Source organism: Gavialis gangeticus, unplaced genomic scaffold, assembly GCF_001723915.1.
Source record: "Gavialis gangeticus isolate Ggan-Ray unplaced genomic scaffold, GavGan_comp1, whole genome shotgun sequence".
NCBI classification, from domain to species: Eukaryota; Metazoa; Chordata; order Crocodylia; family Gavialidae; genus Gavialis; species Gavialis gangeticus.
This window is the reverse complement of record NW_017729032.1, coordinates 208,040,650-208,060,431: the sequence shown is the minus strand read 5'-3', so window position 1 is coordinate 208,060,431 and position 19,782 is coordinate 208,040,650. Positions and strand designations below refer to the sequence as shown.

At 41.3% G+C, this 19,782-nt stretch overlaps 2 protein-coding genes across 2 annotated transcripts in view; one reads left to right on the top strand and one right to left on the bottom strand.

Moving 5' to 3' along the window:
* Window positions 1–9,479, bottom strand: part of TMPRSS3 (transmembrane protease, serine 3) — a 57,572-nt gene extending 48,093 nt beyond the window's left edge. Inside the window, exons 1-5 of the mRNA XM_019523878.1 lie at window positions 9,462–9,479; window positions 7,487–7,631; window positions 5,887–5,997; window positions 3,835–3,951; window positions 1,882–2,005 (exon numbers count right to left, since the gene is read on the bottom strand). Of these exons, the coding sequence (XP_019379423.1) occupies window positions 1,882–2,005; window positions 3,835–3,951; window positions 5,887–5,997; window positions 7,487–7,631; window positions 9,462–9,479 (515 nt within the window). The remainder of the gene's footprint in view (window positions 1–1,881; window positions 2,006–3,834; window positions 3,952–5,886; window positions 5,998–7,486; window positions 7,632–9,461) is intronic.
* Window positions 9,480–11,856: 2,377 nt separating this feature from the next.
* UBASH3A (ubiquitin associated and SH3 domain containing A) overlaps window positions 11,857–19,782 on the top strand; it is a 47,557-nt gene continuing 39,631 nt past the window's right edge. Inside the window, exons 1-4 of the mRNA XM_019525474.1 lie at window positions 11,857–12,018; window positions 14,231–14,284; window positions 16,173–16,359; window positions 19,070–19,268. Of these exons, the coding sequence (XP_019381019.1) occupies window positions 11,906–12,018; window positions 14,231–14,284; window positions 16,173–16,359; window positions 19,070–19,268 (553 nt within the window). The 5' untranslated portion in view covers window positions 11,857–11,905. The remainder of the gene's footprint in view (window positions 12,019–14,230; window positions 14,285–16,172; window positions 16,360–19,069; window positions 19,269–19,782) is intronic.

Genomic DNA, 19,782 nt, shown 5'->3' with positions numbered 1-19,782 from the left:
GTGGCCCTCCTCTGGACCATCTCAATGCTGTACACATCCCTCCTGAAGTGCGGGGCCCAGAACTGAATGTATTACTCCAGCTGTGGCCCTGCTTGAGATGCATCTGTGGATGCACGACAAGGTGCAGTTAGCCCTACTGACCGTGACCTCACGTTGTCAGCCCATGTTCATCTTGGAGTTAATAATGACTCCCAAGATCTCTTTCTGTCACTGTGCTCTCAAGAAGGGAGTTTTCCAGCTTATAAGTGTGCTGCTGGTTCCTACTGCCCAAATGCAGCACCCTGCACTTGTCAGTATTGAAACCCATCCTATTTTCGTTAGCCCACTCCTATAACCTGTCCAGGTCCTACTGTAATCTATCCTTCCCTACTAGCATGCCCGCTTCACCCTAAATCTTGGTATCATCAGCAAATTTAAATAGGCTACTTTTCACCCCATCGTCCAAGTCACTGATAAAGAAACTGAACAGTGCGGGCCCAAGGACCGAGCCCTGGGGGACTCCACTGCCCCCTTCCCTCCAAGTCGAAAAAGAAGCGTCCACCACTACCCTCTGACTGCAACCCTTCAGCCAATTTGCAATCCATCTGGCTGTGGAGGCATCAATGCCACAGTCACCTAGTTTTTTAATGAGAATAGGGTGGGAGACAGTGTCAAAGGCCTTGCTGAATTTCAGAAAGACTACATCCACCACACACAGATGTGCTCCTTGATAATCTTCTCAAAGAGTTTCCTCAAGATTGAAGTAAGACTAATGGGCCTATAGTTACCTGGGTCCTCCTTCTTCCCTTTTTTAAAGATGGGGACCACGTTGGCCTTCTTCCAGTCATCTGGCACCTGGCCAGAGCACCACGAGTGCTCGTAAAGCTGTGCCAGGTGCCCCGCAATAACCCTGGCCAATTCCCTCAACGCCTTTGAGGTGGAAGACCTAAGCTTTCCTCTGAGACAGTAGAACAGGAGAGGATTTAAACCCAGATCTTCCTGATCCCAGATAAGCCTTCCACCCACTGAATTATAGAGTATGAGGAAGTGGGCCACCATTTAAGATAACAGTTTTTCTTTGTTTTTAATAAATCTCTGAAAACAAAACACTTCATTTCAGAACAAATTACACTCTTTTCACTTGACCTGAACCATTTTTAAGTGGTTAAAAAGCCTGAAAAACAGGCTTATAGCAGATTTAATAAAAATAATCTATATGCAGTTTTTCCACTGGGGAGATAATAAGACAGGAATGGGAAATACATCATATATTACAGATAATAGTCACATTGCTTGATGCATCTCTGAAAAAGGGTTGCTTATGAAGGAGACGGTGTGGTTCAGGAACCTAAATTCCATAAAGCAGATTTAGCCTTATCACTATTTGGCTGTAGCCCCAAGATGTACAGTATTAGGACATGGCGTATGTCTACATCATGAACCTTGCATATCCATTGAAGGGTATTCCTGGGCAGGCTCTGTCTGCCTGGTCCCATGTGTACATGCCAAACCAGAAAATGCAGCATTGAAGACATTCTAGGGCCATCCCTCTGTCTCTACTCTCAAGACCTTAGTTTCTGGTATGCTTGAGAGCAGTCACACATGTTGCACCTGGAAGAGCTTCACTGCTAGGTTTCAGATTTGGTGTGGCTGGGTAAGGCGTACTCAAATCATCCCTCCCATCTGAACACACCCTTGAAGGTCCAGAGATAAATCTTGCTTGCTGCATGTTTGGTGTCAACAGAACAATCCCACGACCCCTGCCCATCATATTTTAGGATGTTAGATATCATTTTTATTTTAAATACCATCTTAACACAAAGCTTAATCAGAAACTTTAAAGAGCTAAAGACTCTGAGGTTTATAATGCCACTTAGACATCCCCACATTCTTTTTCAGTACCTTGAGAAACCTAAGTGTTTACATGTAGCATTTCCATAGGCTTCTTTCCAGTCATCGGAGCAGACAGTCCTCCAGAAACCAGTAGTGAATACCTGAAGCACTGCATTCCTGCCACTCAGCCTAACTGGGAAAATCAGAAGCAGAAAAGCACCCATAAATAGTTAATAAAAACCACTGAGAATTCACCATATACAAAACTGTATGAGCACTTTGCTACGGGTCTTGTATCTCTTGTTTCATTCAGTTTTCATTACTTGGCTCTTTTGAATATTTATTCCTTTGAGTCACCTTTTCCCCACCTCTTTCACTACTTAATAATGGATCAGAGGGCTGCAACTCTATTAGTGCAGTCTGATGTACTTGGCATGTTCCTGCCTAAGGGGACACAGATTAGGAAAGTCTTTGCTGGAATTCCAGCTGTAATACAGAGATTACTTGCCTGACATTGAGAGTCTGAACAAGCATATGCCAGTTGAAACCAGTGGGAGATGTAACACTGGAGAAGGCGTTTACTTAACATTAGCACTGAAGGACTCAGCTACTTTCAATTGGTGCTGCACTAGCAGCATGGCATAGTCATGGGGATGTAGGGTTTGACACACCCAGTCAGCATCTCAAGTCTAGTCCTTCAAGGATCCCTCTGTGGATTTTGCACTGTCCCCAGATAGGAGGGATTCAGCAGATGATGAGGGGAAAGGATGATGCAGAATTGAAAGTTGTAATTCACCTTCTAAGGATTTGTTGCACTTCTGGCCATCTCCCATCAAACAGCAGAGCCCCTATAGGAGCAATGCTTCTGTGGAGGTCGGTCCCTTTATGGCTGCTTAGCAGCAGAGGCAGAGAGGCCCCAGGGATAATGAAGCTTTGGGGTTGTTTTGCTTCCTGCTCAGACTTCTATGAAGAAGTCAGATCAAGGGATGCTGATGTAAGATACAGTATCTTCCATGTTTCACCCACTCCTATCCCCAGCCCTGCCCTATGCTCAGGGAAGCTCTCTGGGCACAGAGCCATAGGTGAGGTGCAGGGACAGGGTTCACATGGGAAACAGAGCAGAGCAGAGAAATACTTCAACACATTTTTTAGGTCAGGGGAGAGATCCACACGTGCAGCAGGGCAGGACCCTCTAGCTCCCAAACATTAAGATTAATCTGTCCTGCCTAAGCAACTCTTGCTGCTGAAAAATGTTCAGGACAAAACTTTTCTAAACTGCTTGAACTGCTCAGAGTTTGAGATCATTAGCAAACTAAACATCAAGGACAGGATAGAAATGTAAAAGTATGTCTTTTAGAAAATCAACCCTCCTCCTCCTTCCTGCCAAAAAAGTGAGGGGAGGAGAGTCTGAATTTCCCTTCAGTTGTTGAAAGCAGCACAGGAAGGAGCTGGTTCAAATGAGGGTGTTGTGCCAGCAGTTGCTAAGAGGACAGACCTGGAAATCAGAGTGCACTTTACACCCGGGAGGCATCAAGGTCCACTTTGCTGAGCTCTCCCTGTTTGGCTTCAATCAACCTCCCTTTGACCCTTGGGATGACACCATGCATATCCATGCCCCCAAAACAGTGTAGCCTGACTAATTAAGTAGTGGTCACATAGTACCATGAATGTATAGACTCTTCTTTATAAATGGTAATGCAGTGATAATAAATTGATATCCAAAAAGCATCTAGATTTTTATTATGGAAATGCTTATCAAAGGCAAATGCTAATCAAATATCACTAGCCATATTAATCTATGATCCAGATTGTTCTATGAACAAATGTAAATTAGTTCACTGGCAAGATTTTACATCTAAAGCCATGTCTTGAACTTTTCATCAATCTCTCTCTTGTCTTCTTGGGGCCTTTATAACTATAATCTTGCCATAACATACCAAATCTAGCCTACATCTTGCTATAACATACCAAATACTTTGTGCAAAGATGCGAGAGAAGAAATCATAATAAAATACAAATTACCACATCTGTACTCGTCCTCTCCATCTTTACAGTTATAGACACCATCACACCTGGCTGAGGGCTGGATACACTTAAAAGATGATCCACATCGAAACTTCCCAATGCAGTTGTACTGGACTGGTTAAACACACCAATATGAACACAATAGGATATTAATGTAGGGGGTCTTTAAAGTGTTTCCACATAATTTAATTATATAGCCACATTTCTGACATGCTAATGCAAAGACAACTCCAGTATTTTAGGAATCTGTGAAATACAATCTGGAGGTTGTTACATAATGCTGTTAGGCTTATCCATTAGTAATGACACCTACAGTGAAGCAGCATTGCTGTCTGTTTTGGCTGTTTTGCAGCTTCTCTAAGCTTCAGTTTATATTTTACTCTAGGGAGACTTTCTGGGTCTAGATGACTGAATCTTCCTCAGCAAACAAAGAAGAACCTCCTAAATCAGCGGTTCTGAACCTTTTTCAGTCGACATACCCCTTCGTCTCAGAGTGAGACTTCATGTACCCCCTTTCAATGGGAAATTAATTTTTAGGCCCTTCAACCTGCGTTAGACAACGTACGAAATATATCTCACGTACCCCCTGATGAGGCTTCACGTACCTTCTGGGGGTACATGTACCCCTGGTTCAGAACCGCTGTCCTAAATGCTGCAGTGCAGAGTTGTTTCTTGAGCTGTGTATCTCAGCCTTGTAACTCTGTTTAATTTGGGGCCATAAAAGTGCTGCTGTAGCATCAACAGACTGTGCTTATGGAAGTGTACCAGTGGCTTTTCTGCTGCCACTGGGGTAGATCCGGGGCTGGTACAGAAGCATCGCGCTTCCACTGTTGCCACCACTGTCCCCAGGTGATCCTGGTGCAGAGGGAGCCCCAGAGCAGTCCCTGCCTTACTTCAGCTACAAGCTGCAGCTGTGCAGGGTGCCAGACTTGGCAGGGAACAGGGCACACAGGTTCCTCCCTCCAGCCCCTGCTCCCTACCTGTTCCCCCCACAGCATCCCCCACTAGCCTGGAGCAGGCACTCAAAGGAGGAACTTGTGCGCTGCTGTTACTGCCCCTCGCTGACACAGGCAGGGAGCTGTTCCTCCCCACACTACAGAGAGTGGCTACCTGGGGATCCTAACTCAGGTGGGGCCAGCAGCAATGGTATGTGCAGGTTCCTCCTTCCAGCACCTGCTCCCAGCCTGTGGAGGCTACAGGGGAAAGGGGAGGCAGGGAGCAGGCACTGGAAGGAGGAACCCCTGTAGCTGCTCCCCACAGCCCCAGGCTGGATCAGGGCAGGAGCAACTCTTGGCCCTCCTCCCACCCCCAGAAAAGCTAGAGACAGCAGCAGGAGCAGTGTCAGTGGAGGGCAGTGGAAAGATCAGAGGCTTAGTCCTCCCTTTAATGTGATTGCTTAACTCCTCACTGTCCACCACTGACCTGCGGGCTCCAGCCACACATCACCCCCATCCCCCTATGGCCTGAGGGACAGTGTTCTGCAACTTTAGTAAATCCTGGATCCGCTCATGGTTGCCACTAAGATCATTCTGTCAATCCCCCACTCCCCTCTCCTAGTACCTCTTGTTTGTATGGGGACAGGGAAAGCCCATTTGAGTACTTGAACATACAAATATTATTCGTTAGTATGGATAGGAGAGAAAAGGGCAAAAATATGACATTTAGTGTCTGACGCCACCTCCAGTCTCTCTCTCTCTTTAGTATGTAGGGTACTTATATGTGTTGTGAATGGGTGTCATATGGAATCACTGTGGATTGTGTTTTTAAGAAGGCATGCCTTCAGTTACAGAATTCGTCTTGAAGATCCTTTCCTGTTTCAAGTTCCCCAGTCTGATATATGTGTATTATGCCAATGATCTGTCTCCTTGGTGCCAGATCTATTTTATTCATACAGGTAAATACAATTTAAAGTCATCGCACCAACAGGATTTTTTACTTCAGTAAATGAACCATGGTGGCAGCTTAATTCCATTCTCAGCAAAAGGTTCATGAAAAATTAAGAGTTTGAATAGTTAATTGAGAACCTAATAAATAACTAATTGTACTCACCACCCAGGCCAATGGCAACTGCTAGGGTTACTACAAGTAGTAAAACAAGGATATATGGAAGAAACCTTAATGGGACTAAAAGATGGCACTTTGAAGTTGATTGGATATCTCCTAGAAACCAAAGAGAAAAATCAGAAACAGAAGCTTCCACAAACTAAAGTTTGGATTTTCAGTGAAAAACATTTCTTGAAAGTTAAAACAGACAGAAGCAGTGACTGGTGTATTCATTTTATGATATGGTCTGATGCATGGATTACACCATATAAGGAACCGAGAGCATTCAGAACCATGCAAGTGGTGGTTAGGCCTGGTGGCCCAGTTCCAAAGCTGGCTGGAATTGAAGGAAAGACTCTCTTTGCCTTTAAGGGATTTGCATCAGACAGTTTGGCCAAGCTCAGATCAGCTCAAACCTTGTGTTCTACACCTTCTTGCTTTCCTGGAATATAAAAGTAGGTGCTTAAAACATCTCTCTCTGACTCTGAAAGACTGGACTGTAAGAAAAGAAAATCCCCAAATTTAGAAGAGTTTACAAAACTCAGATGGACCAGTAAAATCAGCTGATTGAAAGCAAGCAAAGTTTTAACCACTTTTGTGAAAACTTTTGTTGTTTTTTAAGGTCTTCTGACTTTTTATGGCACAGTGTAGTGCTTCTGATACTCACCCAGTGCCACCATTTCTGGTGGTAACAGTGGGCGCATCTACACAAAATGCTTTCCTGTGCAGCATACTAATTTGTTATGCAATAAAGCATCACCATCTACTTATGTGCAGCAATTAGGGCACAGTAAACTAATTTACTGTGCTGCCAGATTGTCCCGTCAGATACAAGTGGTATCCAGCAGTGCAGTAAATTACTGTGCTTAAATGCACATGTAGACAATGACATTGAGATTAGTTTTCTCCTCAGATTGAGCTGGAATATATTCAGTTGCATTAGTTGCATGTGTAGATGTACCCAGTATGAACTGCAGTCAGAAAAATTAAAAGCCTAGGAAGCTGGAAGTGAGGGAGCTCTACTAGTTACAGTTAGGAAGGAAAACCATCTGTAGAAAATGCAGCATGCATTTGGTCCTTAACATTTTGGTGACGCTCTTCAAGAAACTAACTCGTTCAGAAAGGCATGAGCTTTTGTAGGATACACCTACTTCCTCAGATGCTGTGAAACTGAATCCAGACTGACATGATTTCAAATCTCAATTTCTTTGAAAGTAAGATTAATCCTGTGCAATGTAACCAATTTATGCAGTTTGCCACACACAACCCATTCTGCTACATTTGTATTTGCCTAAAAGCTAGGATTACCAGGCATGAAAGGATTCATGTAAAACACTGAAAGCAGTGTCATAACTGGAGAAGGAAGGAAATAGTCCGTTCTATATATAAAGCTGTTAGAATAATCCAGTCTTGCATAAATGTTACACAGTTGCCCAGGCACAAAATGTCATCACCCACTCATATGCTGATAAAGTAAGTGCTATTTTTCTCACTTGTTTCCAGAATGGGCTCACCTCAAATGAATGGGTAAGTACGGGTTTGCAAGAAAGAAGAAATGTATAAGCTCTAAGCATCAGAAGGGGTAAGGAATGTGCAGATTCCCTACCTTCTTCCTCTGCACTAGGGTCTACTTTTGCTTGTGGTATGCTGAAGAATTTTTTGCAAGGAAAACAAAGTTCAGCTGCTGACAATTCATCTTCTGTAACAGATACAACTTCAGGATTTCCAGTGTTGGGATTTGTCACCTGTTCCTGCGTCAACAAAGAACAATGGCATTTTTAAAACACATTGCTCGTGCCAGCGTTACAAACCCCAATGCCTTTTTACTAATATTTTCTGTTGAAGCCTTCCATCTTTGCCAGCCTTCTGAATGAATAGCCCTTATAAAACGGCATATAAAAACTAGAACTCTTGGTTCCAAAATGATACCTTTTATTAGACCAACTGGGAAATAGCAAGAATTATCCTTTTCTGCAAGCTTTCGGTATCCAAGGTCTTTGATGTGTAGATCAGGTAGAATTTTCTACACATCAAATCTAAATAAAATAAAATCTACACATCAACAAGCTACTCAGCACAGCTCACAAAGACACTTTCATGGACCCAGAGGGACAGCCTTCCATCTTCAGCTCCCTCTGTGCAAAAATGAAGTTTATTTCCTACCTATGGGAAGTTTTTACCACCTTGTACCACCTGTACTTTTCCCAGAGCCTGACGAAGGAACTTGGATCCCGAAACCTTACAGAAAAGGACAATTTTCTTGTGATTTCCCAGTTGGTCTAATAAAAGGTATCATTTTGGAACCAAGAGTTCTAGTTCTTTGTATGTCTTCTTGTCTCAGACTAACATGGCTACCCAGTATAGACCTTACAAAATGAACCCATGGGTACTTTCAAGGCTTCCCTGTTTCCCTGTTTAACTTCACCCTGTAAAATGGCAAGAACCTCATGTATATGTCTAAGAGCACCCCACAATTGCCATTGATTTCAGTAAAAGTAAAAACATAAAGCAGCAGTTCCCAAACTGTAATATGTGCATGCATACCTCTGGGGAATACACAAGACATCTTTGGGGGGTATGCAGGAGAAATTGTGTAATGGCAGATTTAATTTTCATTATAATACTTGGCATTCAAAGGGTTAAAATATAAAGGGTATGCATGCAGCTGGTAAATCAGGAAGTGTGTACCCATTAAGAAAAAGTTTGGGAACCTTTGACATAAAGCAACTTGTAAAGTTGCCCTTTAATCAGAAAATTACCAAAGCAAAAAGTTTCTTGTGTGTCTATAACCACAGCAATTTGCAGTAATTTATTCACGAAACCAAGATGTTCTCCTTTAAATGTCAAAGAATTTTCCACGAGATGCTTTTTAATTGTTAGTGCACATAAGAGAAAGTATGTTATATGAGAAACTGCTGAGCCTGCTCCGATCTGCACCATTAAACTTTATTCAGAAGCATCTCTGCCTGTTCTGTGCATACTACCAACTGGAATCCAAATTGTTAAGACATTATTCTGAACAAATAATATTCACATTTAAAATTAGCATGTGGGTATATGATACATATTTTCTGCTTCTGGTTTTGAACACAGTGAGTTATGCAGTAGGATCTAGTTTTCCATTAACTCATGCTACTGTAACTTGGGAGTCAGTTCTTTGCAGACAATGGAACTAGCACATTATAAAACCACCAATGATATTTGTGTGGTTGGGCTCAAATTAATAGTTCATCCCTGACAACAGTTTTAGGCAACATATTTTTATTTTCACCTTTTAGCAAATATTTATAAAAATGGCACAGTTTTCATTCCTTCATTTTATCACATTCATGGTAACTAATTATTTCCAGAGTTGGGGGGGTCTTTTTTTTTTAATAGTTTTATATAAACTTGCTGCTTTTAGGGCAGAAATAAGAAAAGAGAGTATTGTACTACAAATAGTTTCCAAATACACAGAAAACAATAAATGGTACATATGATGTTGCTCTGGAAATAAATCAGCCTTTGGATCTACGATCTACCATGGAGAAATATTAGAAAATTATTTCAAGGGCTTTGCCTTCTGTTGTGATTTTACTCACCTCTTCCTGAGAAGTCATGGTTAAAAGCAAAAATATTTTCTCTTTTCATTGTAAAAGTAAACCAAATGGAAATCCAGCTGTTGCTAAGGCAGTCTGCTCTGGAAATATTTTTATTGAGCCATCCAGAACTGCCAGCTCAATCGTTTGTAGCAAATGACATTATTACTGTACACCGTGTAATTCAACCTGCTCACAGGTATCGGATAGCCTACGATGATGGCATGGCTACGGAGAGCGGAAAGGTAAAAAAGTCAGCAACCCTTTTAATTAGTATAATAGGGTAAAGTAATATTGTGGTATTTGCAAACTCATGATGCCCTCACTGAGGAACCTCTGCAAAGGTAAAGTCACAGGTGTGCTTGCTTGTTCCTTTTTTTATAGGTAGAGAAGCTGGAAAAAAATATCTGCCAGCATTTGTGGGCTCAGGTGAACATGCTACAGGGCAGGCCCCATAAAGCTAATTAGTTTTAAAAATTAGGCTTTTTGCCTGGTTACACTGCTCTTTAGAAATTGGGTTGTGCTTACTGTAGCCACCAGTTATATGGCAAGGATACACCCACAAGAGAGACCCACACTTTAACTAGGGGAGGACTTCCACCGTCGTAATTCTAAAAATCATGCATATCCATCAGTGAGGCAATACAGTATTACCTACTTTACATTAAGGAGCTTGAGGAGCAGCTGGAATAAGAGTGTGTGTTCAGGACAAGACTATAGCCGTGATCTCGTTTAGATCTTTTTCAGGAGGCAGAAAGGGATGAAGGAAGCAAAAGATCCATGCTGGTATGTGCAAGTGATTTTAAAAAAAGTTTAAAAGAAACTGAGACAGAAAGAAGAGCTATTACAGAGAAAATGCTAAGCTTGGAGAGGCGAGTAGTGGAATTTACCAGCAATGAGAGAATTTCCAGTGTTTCAAAGGAGTCTTCTTTGAACCTCTTGACTGTGCAAAACAAATTAAAATACCACAAGAGCAGGATGTTGGATCGTATTTCTGTTATTTCTTGCTCCTTGTCACATCATGGTTGTGACAAGAATACCCTTTCCTACCATGTTTTTGGCACTTTTGCTTTGAACCTCACTGAAATCAGGATATATAGAGTCAGTGGAAAAAAGATGAATAAAGAAATAAAAACAAATTTATTTTGGATGGCCAAACATGTTCACTTTGGCCCCAGCTTGAGCCAGGGATGAAAGAAGTGACTATTTTGTCTGAAGCCGTTTGTTTCCCAACAGTGGTGTCTAATACTCCAGTCTTTTCCTCATGTTTTCCCCCATGGCACTGGGAGGGGTTATGGTCCTCAGTGGCAGCTTGTTTGGTTTTGGGAGACCTGGGCTTGATTCCCCACTATGTCTGAGAAGAAGTGGTTAGAAAGCTGGTCACAGCTCTCTGATTCGCTGCCTCCACAAACTTATTTAAGTTAAAGCTTCCCCAGTAGGGAGGGAATTTATGTCATAGACATAAGGCCCCTTAGACATCAATAGGCTCAGGTATATCTGCTCAGCCATGTCCCTTTCTGTCCATTAACAAGCCCATTTCCCTCCCACATCCTCATAGTGTTCAATCATGCCTCCCCTTACAGCAAGAATGTAACAGTACAGGCCACAGTGAAGATTTCCCTCTAACATAGGAAGTTCAAGGCAGACCTCTAGCCATGTTAAGTTCACTGCATGCTAGATATACTAGAGAATCTGGCACTCTGAATGATCTAGTATGTCATTCTAATGACATTATTTAATCATATCACAATGAGAATAGCAGAGATGGTGGAATGAGAAATCTCCTCAAGCTACCTCTGTGTGCTTCAAAACTGGTCTCCAGAGGCCACTTCTGGCAGAGAATATACATTTCATCCTGCACAGTAATTCTGTTCCTGGTGGTTTTGCTAAGGATGCCTCACAAGGGTGCTGGCTGTGATAGTAATTTTGCAGATGCAGAATTTGGGTGGCCACGCACAATTTTGCAGATGAGGGAATCTGTCCACAAAAATCCAGACTCAGAGAACCAGCTGATTTTGTGCAACACACTAAATAACCATCCCTTGTTAGCAATCACACTCACAAATTCATTGACCATCTGGAGTGGATTTAAAGTGAAGTTCTGAAGGAGGGATGTTGAGGCCTATGCTACTAGCAAACCTGTAATGACTGCATGCTATGCTGTGGTCTGTATGTGTGCTGTTAGTTATGTTCTGCTACAGTGTGCAGCAGAATATACGTCTTGCTTTTTAACAACCACCTAAAATAAAAATCTAAAGAGTAACATGCTACAAAACAGGATATCAGCTTTTGCCAGAAAGATCACAAGGGTTTTGAGGTTTCTCATCGTAGCTACCTCCAACTCCTTTTTCTCTTTCTCTTTCTCCCTCTCTCTCTTTCTCTCTCTGTCCTACCCCCTCCTAAATTCTGACTACACTGCACGTATATTCACAGGAAGAGTAGAAGAGATGGCGGTGGCTGAAGCACAGCTGTATGCAAAGGTTGCAAACAAAGTAAAAAATAGAGGCACCTGCTCTATCGTGGAACATCTCTTATCTATGGGATTCCCTGTACATACCGTGTGAGTTATATGTTTAAGCTACCTTGATTATATTAAAAGCAGGTTCTTGTGCAAATTTGAACATGGATAGCTTGTGTTTTTCATAGAGAGAAAAGGCACGCTTGCCAATAGGTGTTTATGGACTAGGTTTGTTTCTTTGGGCTTCTGCAACAGTATAAAGGTATTGATCTTATCCTCAAGAGAATCCAATTTTGTACGTCTAATACAGTATCCCTAAACTATTCACTTTTTGGGTGGAGAGATTTTAAGACTTGTTAAACATTTTACATACATTGTGCTCTCTCATAGAGTCACTTCAAAGTAACTTCTTGTGTTCATCACTTTTTGTAATGCAGTTAAAGTTGAAGGTACTTTTTTTCCTATCTTGAGTTTGAGGACCTGGCAAAGACTTCTTACCATGTAAAAACTAGAGACTGTACTTTTCAAAAGACTAAGCCCTCTTATTTAATAATACCTCTGTAAGCCTATTCTATAATTTTTTTAAATTCCTTCTTAATTTAGGATAAAGTTTAAAAAACAAACAGAAGAGGGGCGAAAGATAATGCATGTGCTTTACCCTAAAGCTGAGGGGTAGAATGGCATGAAGCACTAATGTGCTTGTTGTAACATTAACACATGGGGGCTAACGGCTAGGACCATCAGTATAGGGAGAAATCAAGTCAGTGGTGACTGGTGGAAAAAGATAAGATACTGTGAAGTTAGGCCATGAAGTCCTAGAAAGTGAATAGAGTAGCTTCTGCTTGATGTCATGGTGAAAGGAGAACCAGTGGAAGAATAGAAAGAGAGGGTATATCTGCACTGCACTTACAGAAGTGACATTAGTGTAGTGTAGAGATACTCAACCTAGCTTTAAACTAGCTAGTTTAGGTACCGTATATTGGTAGCAGTCTACCCAGAACAGCACGGAGCTCAGTGTGGGTTGCCAAAGTCTGCTGGTACACTAGTATTTAAGCAACTGCAGGGTAGACATTGTCAAAATGATCTTGGAAACTGCTGCCTGCAGCAGGATTTTGAATGATTTGAATGAGGCAGGATTACATTTGTTCAGTCCAGAGAAAAGACTGTGGCCATATGGAAGGCAGGAGATAAGGAGAGCTTGAATATGAGGTGTTAGTAAGATGGAGATGTTAGTAAGAAAAAAAATGAGCAGGATTTAGACACATGCTGAATGTAAGGCTTATGAGATGGGGCTGAGTTGAAGATGGTGCACAGGTTGGAGTCCTGAGTTGCAGGAAAGATGGGATCAATGTCCACAGTGATGGGAGAAGTGGGAGAAGCTTGGAGGGAAAGAAGGTTATGTTGTAGCCATATTGAGCACTCATGAATAAAGAGGCCCAATCTCTCATGCACTGGAAACATTTAATTGTTTTATTTTTCATTTTTTACAAACTCATATATAATTTCCCGCTTGTAGAAGAGAAGATAGAAAGCAGGGAAAAATCAGGCAAATACTAGTTATATTGTTTTAAGGCACTGCTGGAAGGTGCTCAGATACCAGACCCTTGCTGCAAGTATAATAATTGGAATGAAATAGAATTAAATGATACAAAAAATATTGACTTCATGAAAACTTAGATGCTGCAAAAGAAACAGGAGTCAATGTCTGCTTCCTCCGTCTTTCCAAGGAATCTGCAGGTCACTTCTAGGAGCTCAAATACACAAATTCCACTTCCAAACTGGTCATGAAAACTCAGCTCTTGGTCTCAAAAGTTCCTGCGTATGTAGGACCATGCTGGGCTGTTTAGAGCAGCTCTGTTACAAATTGAGTCGGTACCAGGGAGGAGTAGTTATATGTTAGAAAGAATTCAGAATGCAACTTCTGATCTGGATCTGGGTTTGCTGCTGAACCTATGGCGCAAATCTAACTCTTTAATAGGTTGAAATCAAACACTAAGTCCCACTGGGAAATTTGGGATCTGGATTTCTAAATCCCACAGGTAAGCACATTTCGATCTAAGGTTTTGATTTGGCCCTCTGTAGAAATAGGGGTTTGGTCCTGAGGTTTATATTTGGGCCTTTCTCTAATAATGCACTTGCCTTATGTGTGGAGCAAACATATTTATACAGTGTGTATGCATTTTGACAACACATTCCTAAGTAAACCTGTACACTAAGCCTTTGTATCAAGGAAGAGCTTCCAGAATACAAAGGATGTTTATTTGACTTGCAGCTATTCTTTTCTCATGGCAAATCTCCACTTTTTTTTTCCTAGGCAAAAAGCTTTGGCTGCTACTGGACAAAAGACAGTAGAAGATGCTACAAAATGGTAAGTGTTGTTATTTAAAGAGAACTTTCTCAAATGTAGTTGCCTATGACTTGTTTCCCACACTGGATTTAGTAGACATCATGGTAAAACTAAACTAAACCTCAGCTCATCTGTATTCTACTTTATGGAAAAAGGATATTAGCTTTGTTTGATCAGGTTCCTCCTGGGCATAAGGATATTTGTACACCATGCAGTGTAAAGCAAGATCAGTTTTTACTTCTGAGAAATGGGTCCTTTGTTTCCAAACCGTGAGATAACTTGAGTATAGCAAACCCACTTTCCCAGACACAAGCAAGCTTTGCTATCACAGAACTGAATGATGACTGCAGATTTTAGAGGAAATTGTTAATCGTCTGTCCATGAGGAAAGGACAGAAAATGACAGAAAAAGGGTGTTGAAGATCCAAAAGATTGCCATTGTAAAGGAATTCTGAAGATTTGGGGTTAAAAGGAATTTACTGGAAGGAAAACAGGCCCAGATGAGACACGGCCATAAAAGTCAAGTGGAACTGTCAAGAGTCTGCAGTACAAAATGAGAACTGGGGCAGGCATGACCATAGGTAATGCCGGTTGTTACTTGTGGGTCATCGAAGCTTTTTCTCCACTGAGCAAACGAAGCTGAGACGGCACAAGCAGTGGCTCTTATCAGATCTTATGCTCCAGGAGATGGTTGGAGAGTTTTGGAATAGGGTGCATGTATGAGTAAAGCATACAAATGTGTGCCACTGTGTTCACTTCCAACATTTCAAATGATGGTTGAGTATTACTTTACTTCGCCCCAGTCCGACAGCTGCACGACAAAACAAGCTTTGTCAGAAATTATATTGCCCTGTGATTCAGAAAGATCTGAAGGAGACAACAGATCAATTCACAGACCAAAATGCCTGCTAAAACCAACTGGAACATGACTTATAAATCCCAGTTGATACATTTGCTGTTTCTGTTGTGTTGGGATCTTTTAGCTTGCTGTTGTATAAAACTGCCAGTTGTTTTTATGGGATTTTTTGTTGTCCTTTTTAACAATACTCCCTCCACTTTGTTTTCAGATTTTGGTTGGTGATTCTTTCCACTATTTTTCTTTCTTTCTTTCATTCTTTCCCTCTGCCCCTTTTTCAAAAAAGTAGAAAGCAAACAAAATCCACCCAAACAATTTATTTGGAAATAAAACAAAACCCCTTCGTTTTTGTTGATTTGATTTCCAAATTTTGAAAGAAGCATGGGCGGATCTGGCATTTTGAAAATAGGGGTGCAATTAAACAATTAAAAATAAACTGGAAGCTTTACTAGTGTGCTACAGACCTAGGGCTACATTATTCAGTTTAAGATTGAAGCAAAAACAAATATAATTTCATTGGAATGAGTTAAGAACAATCTGCAGAGCTGTGAAATAGGAGCTTCATTACCAGGAGCTGCTAACAGACTGCAGAATTGCAGAACAAAGGATAGCTTGATGGGTTGAACATCAAAAGCATTAAACAGAAGAGAGGGTTGTGGAATGAAGAATTTAGAAGGGATCAGATAGATTAGGATAAACCATGAAGTCAGTTGATTCTCTCATGCCTGACTAGAAATATTGTTGCCATTGCCAAGCAGCTGATTTTAAACTTTGGGAGGAGCAGGAATGGAAAGAGAGGTATAAGTGCACCACTGCATGCCCCCTTGGATCCACCCTGGAAAGAAACAAATCATCCATTTGAAAGAAAAAGCAAGAAATGTTTACCAGCTCTAGTCTTAACCTATTCTTAATTCATTCTAAGCTTCTGTTCAAGTAACAACCATTTCAGTTTTTATTTTTCTGCCTTTCTTGCACCTGTCTCTGCCAAAGTGAATGAAAACTGTTTGTACATCTGTGGCTTTATTTACTATGTATAATATGGTCTCAATTTTAGGTTGCATTCCCATTGTAATGATCCTTCTCTGGACGATCCAATCCCTCAGGAATATGCTCTTTACTTGTGCCCCTCTGGCCCCCTTCATGACAAATTGCAGGAGTTTTGGAGAGAGAGCAAACGCCAATGTGCAAAAAACAGAGCTCATGAGATTTTTCCACACATAACTCTTTGTGATTTCTTTACGGTAAGAAAACCTTAAAAAAATGTCTTGAGCACAACAGCTTTGTTGTGTAAAATACAACTAGAAGGGTGAAATCTGGATTTGGTTGAGCAAGGGTTTTCATTTGTACGTGCAGCTGCTTTGCATAAAACTTACTAGTAAAAGTGATGTTAGCAAAATCCACTTGTGATTGTTTTGTGTATGCACATGGGCTCTACCTGTGCATCACTTGCATACACAAATGCAAAATTAATACTCACAAGGAGTGATCCAATGTACAAAGTTGTGTGTGCACAATTAAATGTTATCTTTTGGAAGTCTCCCATCCTAGTGTATGCTGGAACACTGGCTGAACTAACTGCATTTATTGCTCTCTGAATTTACAAATCTCAGTGAAAAATATTTGAATGCTGAATACACCACAGTGTTGAGGCCAACGAAGTGTTAGCTACTAGAAGCAGGGAGAGTAGGAAAGGGAGATTATCAAGTCTTGTGGGAGTGCAGTGGCTGGACTCAGATGCTCAGGGTCTCTTATTTGAAATTCCATATATGAATAAGTGTATGCAACTGCACACCTAATTCTTGTGTGTAGCTAGCATGACTGTAGCTTTAAAATAGATGCTTGAGCAAGATGCTATATTACCTCTTGTGGCCTTCTAGATATGGAGTTACCAGATTTGCCGAATGACTGTGAAAATAAGGTGTGCAGTTTGCACAGAAGAGCAAACTCTCAAACATGTATCTTGCATGGCAGCCTCCTCTGTATGAATGCATTTCTCACTTATTTTGGATGATGACTGGAACCTGTTGTTCTCAGTTTTGAAATGTCAGTCCTGAGGAAGTTCCATGTCCTAAAAATATCTATTAAAAAAAGGTTGTTTCCTTTTTTTCTTGCTAGTTCAAGCTTTATTTCAGCATCCATCATAAAGAGCACATTGTGCAGCTTGGTATTGCCAAGGGGAAACATTTTCAGAAGTGGCTCAAGTCCAGATTTATAGTGCTAAACTCCAGTTGAGGTATCCTTTGGTGTATCTAGACCCTCAGGCATATGTCGTTCTGCAGCTGTGGAAAGAGAGCAAGCACCACTGTGCATTAAGAATTGTGTCTTATGTGTGTGTTGATCTGGGCCCAAATGACTGGAAAGTATAAAGCAGGGGTATCAAAGTCACTCCACCCCAGTGGGCCAGATCCAGACTGCAGAGCTCCTCACGGGCTGTATCTGGATGAGGTGGCAGTGGTGGGGTGAGTGGCAGCAATGGAGCAAAAAGTGGCAGCCACAGGGGTTAAGGCAGCTGTCACTTGCCCCTCACCACTGACACACATCCCCAGTGGGCTCTGTGTCCTGGACTTTGGCTGGACCTCCTGCCCTGCCCCTGGATCCCAAACCCTCTGGGGCCCCACAGGCCAGAAGACATGGCTCCATAGGTTGGATATGGCCCGCAGCTCTGTGTTGCACACCTTTGTCCAGAAGTAACCCCAAACCAGATTTATAATGTAAGACGCTTAAAGGTGCAGATTAATGCCTAGTAGGCCATACAAATGTGCCTAAGCAGCACACTTAGGTATGTTTGTAAATTCCTAGGCGCCAATGTCTATACCTTCAGGCATCTAAATACTGATAAAAAGCTGGCCCTTATGCACTTCAGAGCCAAAGTCTTATTTCAAACCAGTGGGAGTAAAGTGCTAAGATGCCCAAGTAATTGTTTTTTAATGCAGCTTAGGCTCCTAAATCACTTAGGGCAGTTTTTTCGAAAGTGTGTATGTTGGATTATTTTCTAAATCTGAAGGTGGTAACAGGCTAATTGGCCTTCCTGATCCCTTGTGTATTCTCTATAGAATGAGTGCTATCTCCCCTGTCAGGAATGAATGTGTAGATTTTAAAGGAGGAACTTTAAAGTTTCTGTTAAAAGTTATGTTTATCTGAAGAAGCTTTGGAGACCTTGAAGTGTACCTTTCAGTGTTGACAAAGTTGCAAATTAGCACCAGTTTACCTGAGATGTGTTGAAGAAAAATGGAGAATATACTAATGTAGCAGCTGGGCAAATACTATATTCATCTTACTTTCATGCTATAGGATGCTGCTAAAGCTATAAAAAAGAGAGGAACAAAAAGTGTACAGCTGTGGTAGTGTCTGACCATTAATGACATCTATATACAATCTGTATTTTATTTATTAATTTGTAATGAATTTACTGCTCTTGAAATATGCCATGATCAGTCTGGATTAAGCAAAGAAAGGATGAATAAGCAGTGGCATCTGCAAGTTTTCATGCAATGCTCTTCAGGTGTTTATGATGGAAACATTTCAGCAATTAGAATGTAATTTACGCAGCATGAACACATGAACAGTACTCATCCATCCTGCTATGATGCCAGCAAGTGTCGATTAGTACTTAATTATGATGGTGATTTTGTTGTTTGAACATATGCCTGCTAGAAAAGGGACTGTACTGTCTGATTTTTTTATAACGTCCATGCATAATTGCCAGATGGTTAGATCTTTTGGTTACTTCCTGCCTGAATTGGATATTATCAGGTAGTTTACAAGTAAAGGGGATATTCCATAATATCTCTATATTATACTCTGTACTGGAAGTATTCTATTATAATAGCAAAATATTGCATTGCTCGGCCTCTCTTGCACTGTTGCAATGACTCTCAGAGAAGCCAAACCAGTGGTGGTGGATGATATTAATGATTTGTAATGCATATGTCAATATGTTTTCTTTTTTAGTGTGAAGATCAGAAAGTGGAATTCTTATATGAAGCCCTGAAGAAAGTTGGTGATAGGTTTTTAAATACCTTTCCACCAGTCCCTTCCCTATCACTACATTCATCTACCAGCTACCTTGGGTTTTTTGTCAGTGATAGCCATGCAAATATCATGAAAGAATTTGCTGTGGCTTTTGCTAGCGAGGCTTCTGCCTTAGCAGGTATGATCAACATCAGGTAGAAACTGAGCAGACTGTAGAACAAAAACAGTTTTATTCCTGGATTTTCTTGATATAGCCTAATTATTTAGAGAGGGAAGAGCCAAGGACTCTGAGGGGGATGATAGGTATTTTACTGTGCAGCTGTGGGATGTGTTTAGAGATTACAATGAAGGACAGCATAGAAAGCCTTAGTAATTTTTATATCTTAATTGTGCTGAAATAGTCTCCAGGGGCATTTTTATGCATGCTGTGGAACATGGCACCGGGCACTTTAATTAGCGAGCTGCGCTAATTAAAAACACTCACGCATCACATGTATGAGTGGCGTTGTGCATCCCTGTGCTGAAAAAAGGGCAGTGGGCCACTTTGAACTAAAGCTCATCAAACATGTTTTATTTCAAAATGCCCCACCACCTTTTTTTCAGTGCGAAGATGCATGGGGACACTCAGGGGTGACATGTAGGGGGTACACGTGCACCCCTTGGGCGTGGCAGTGCACCCCTTACAAAAAGGT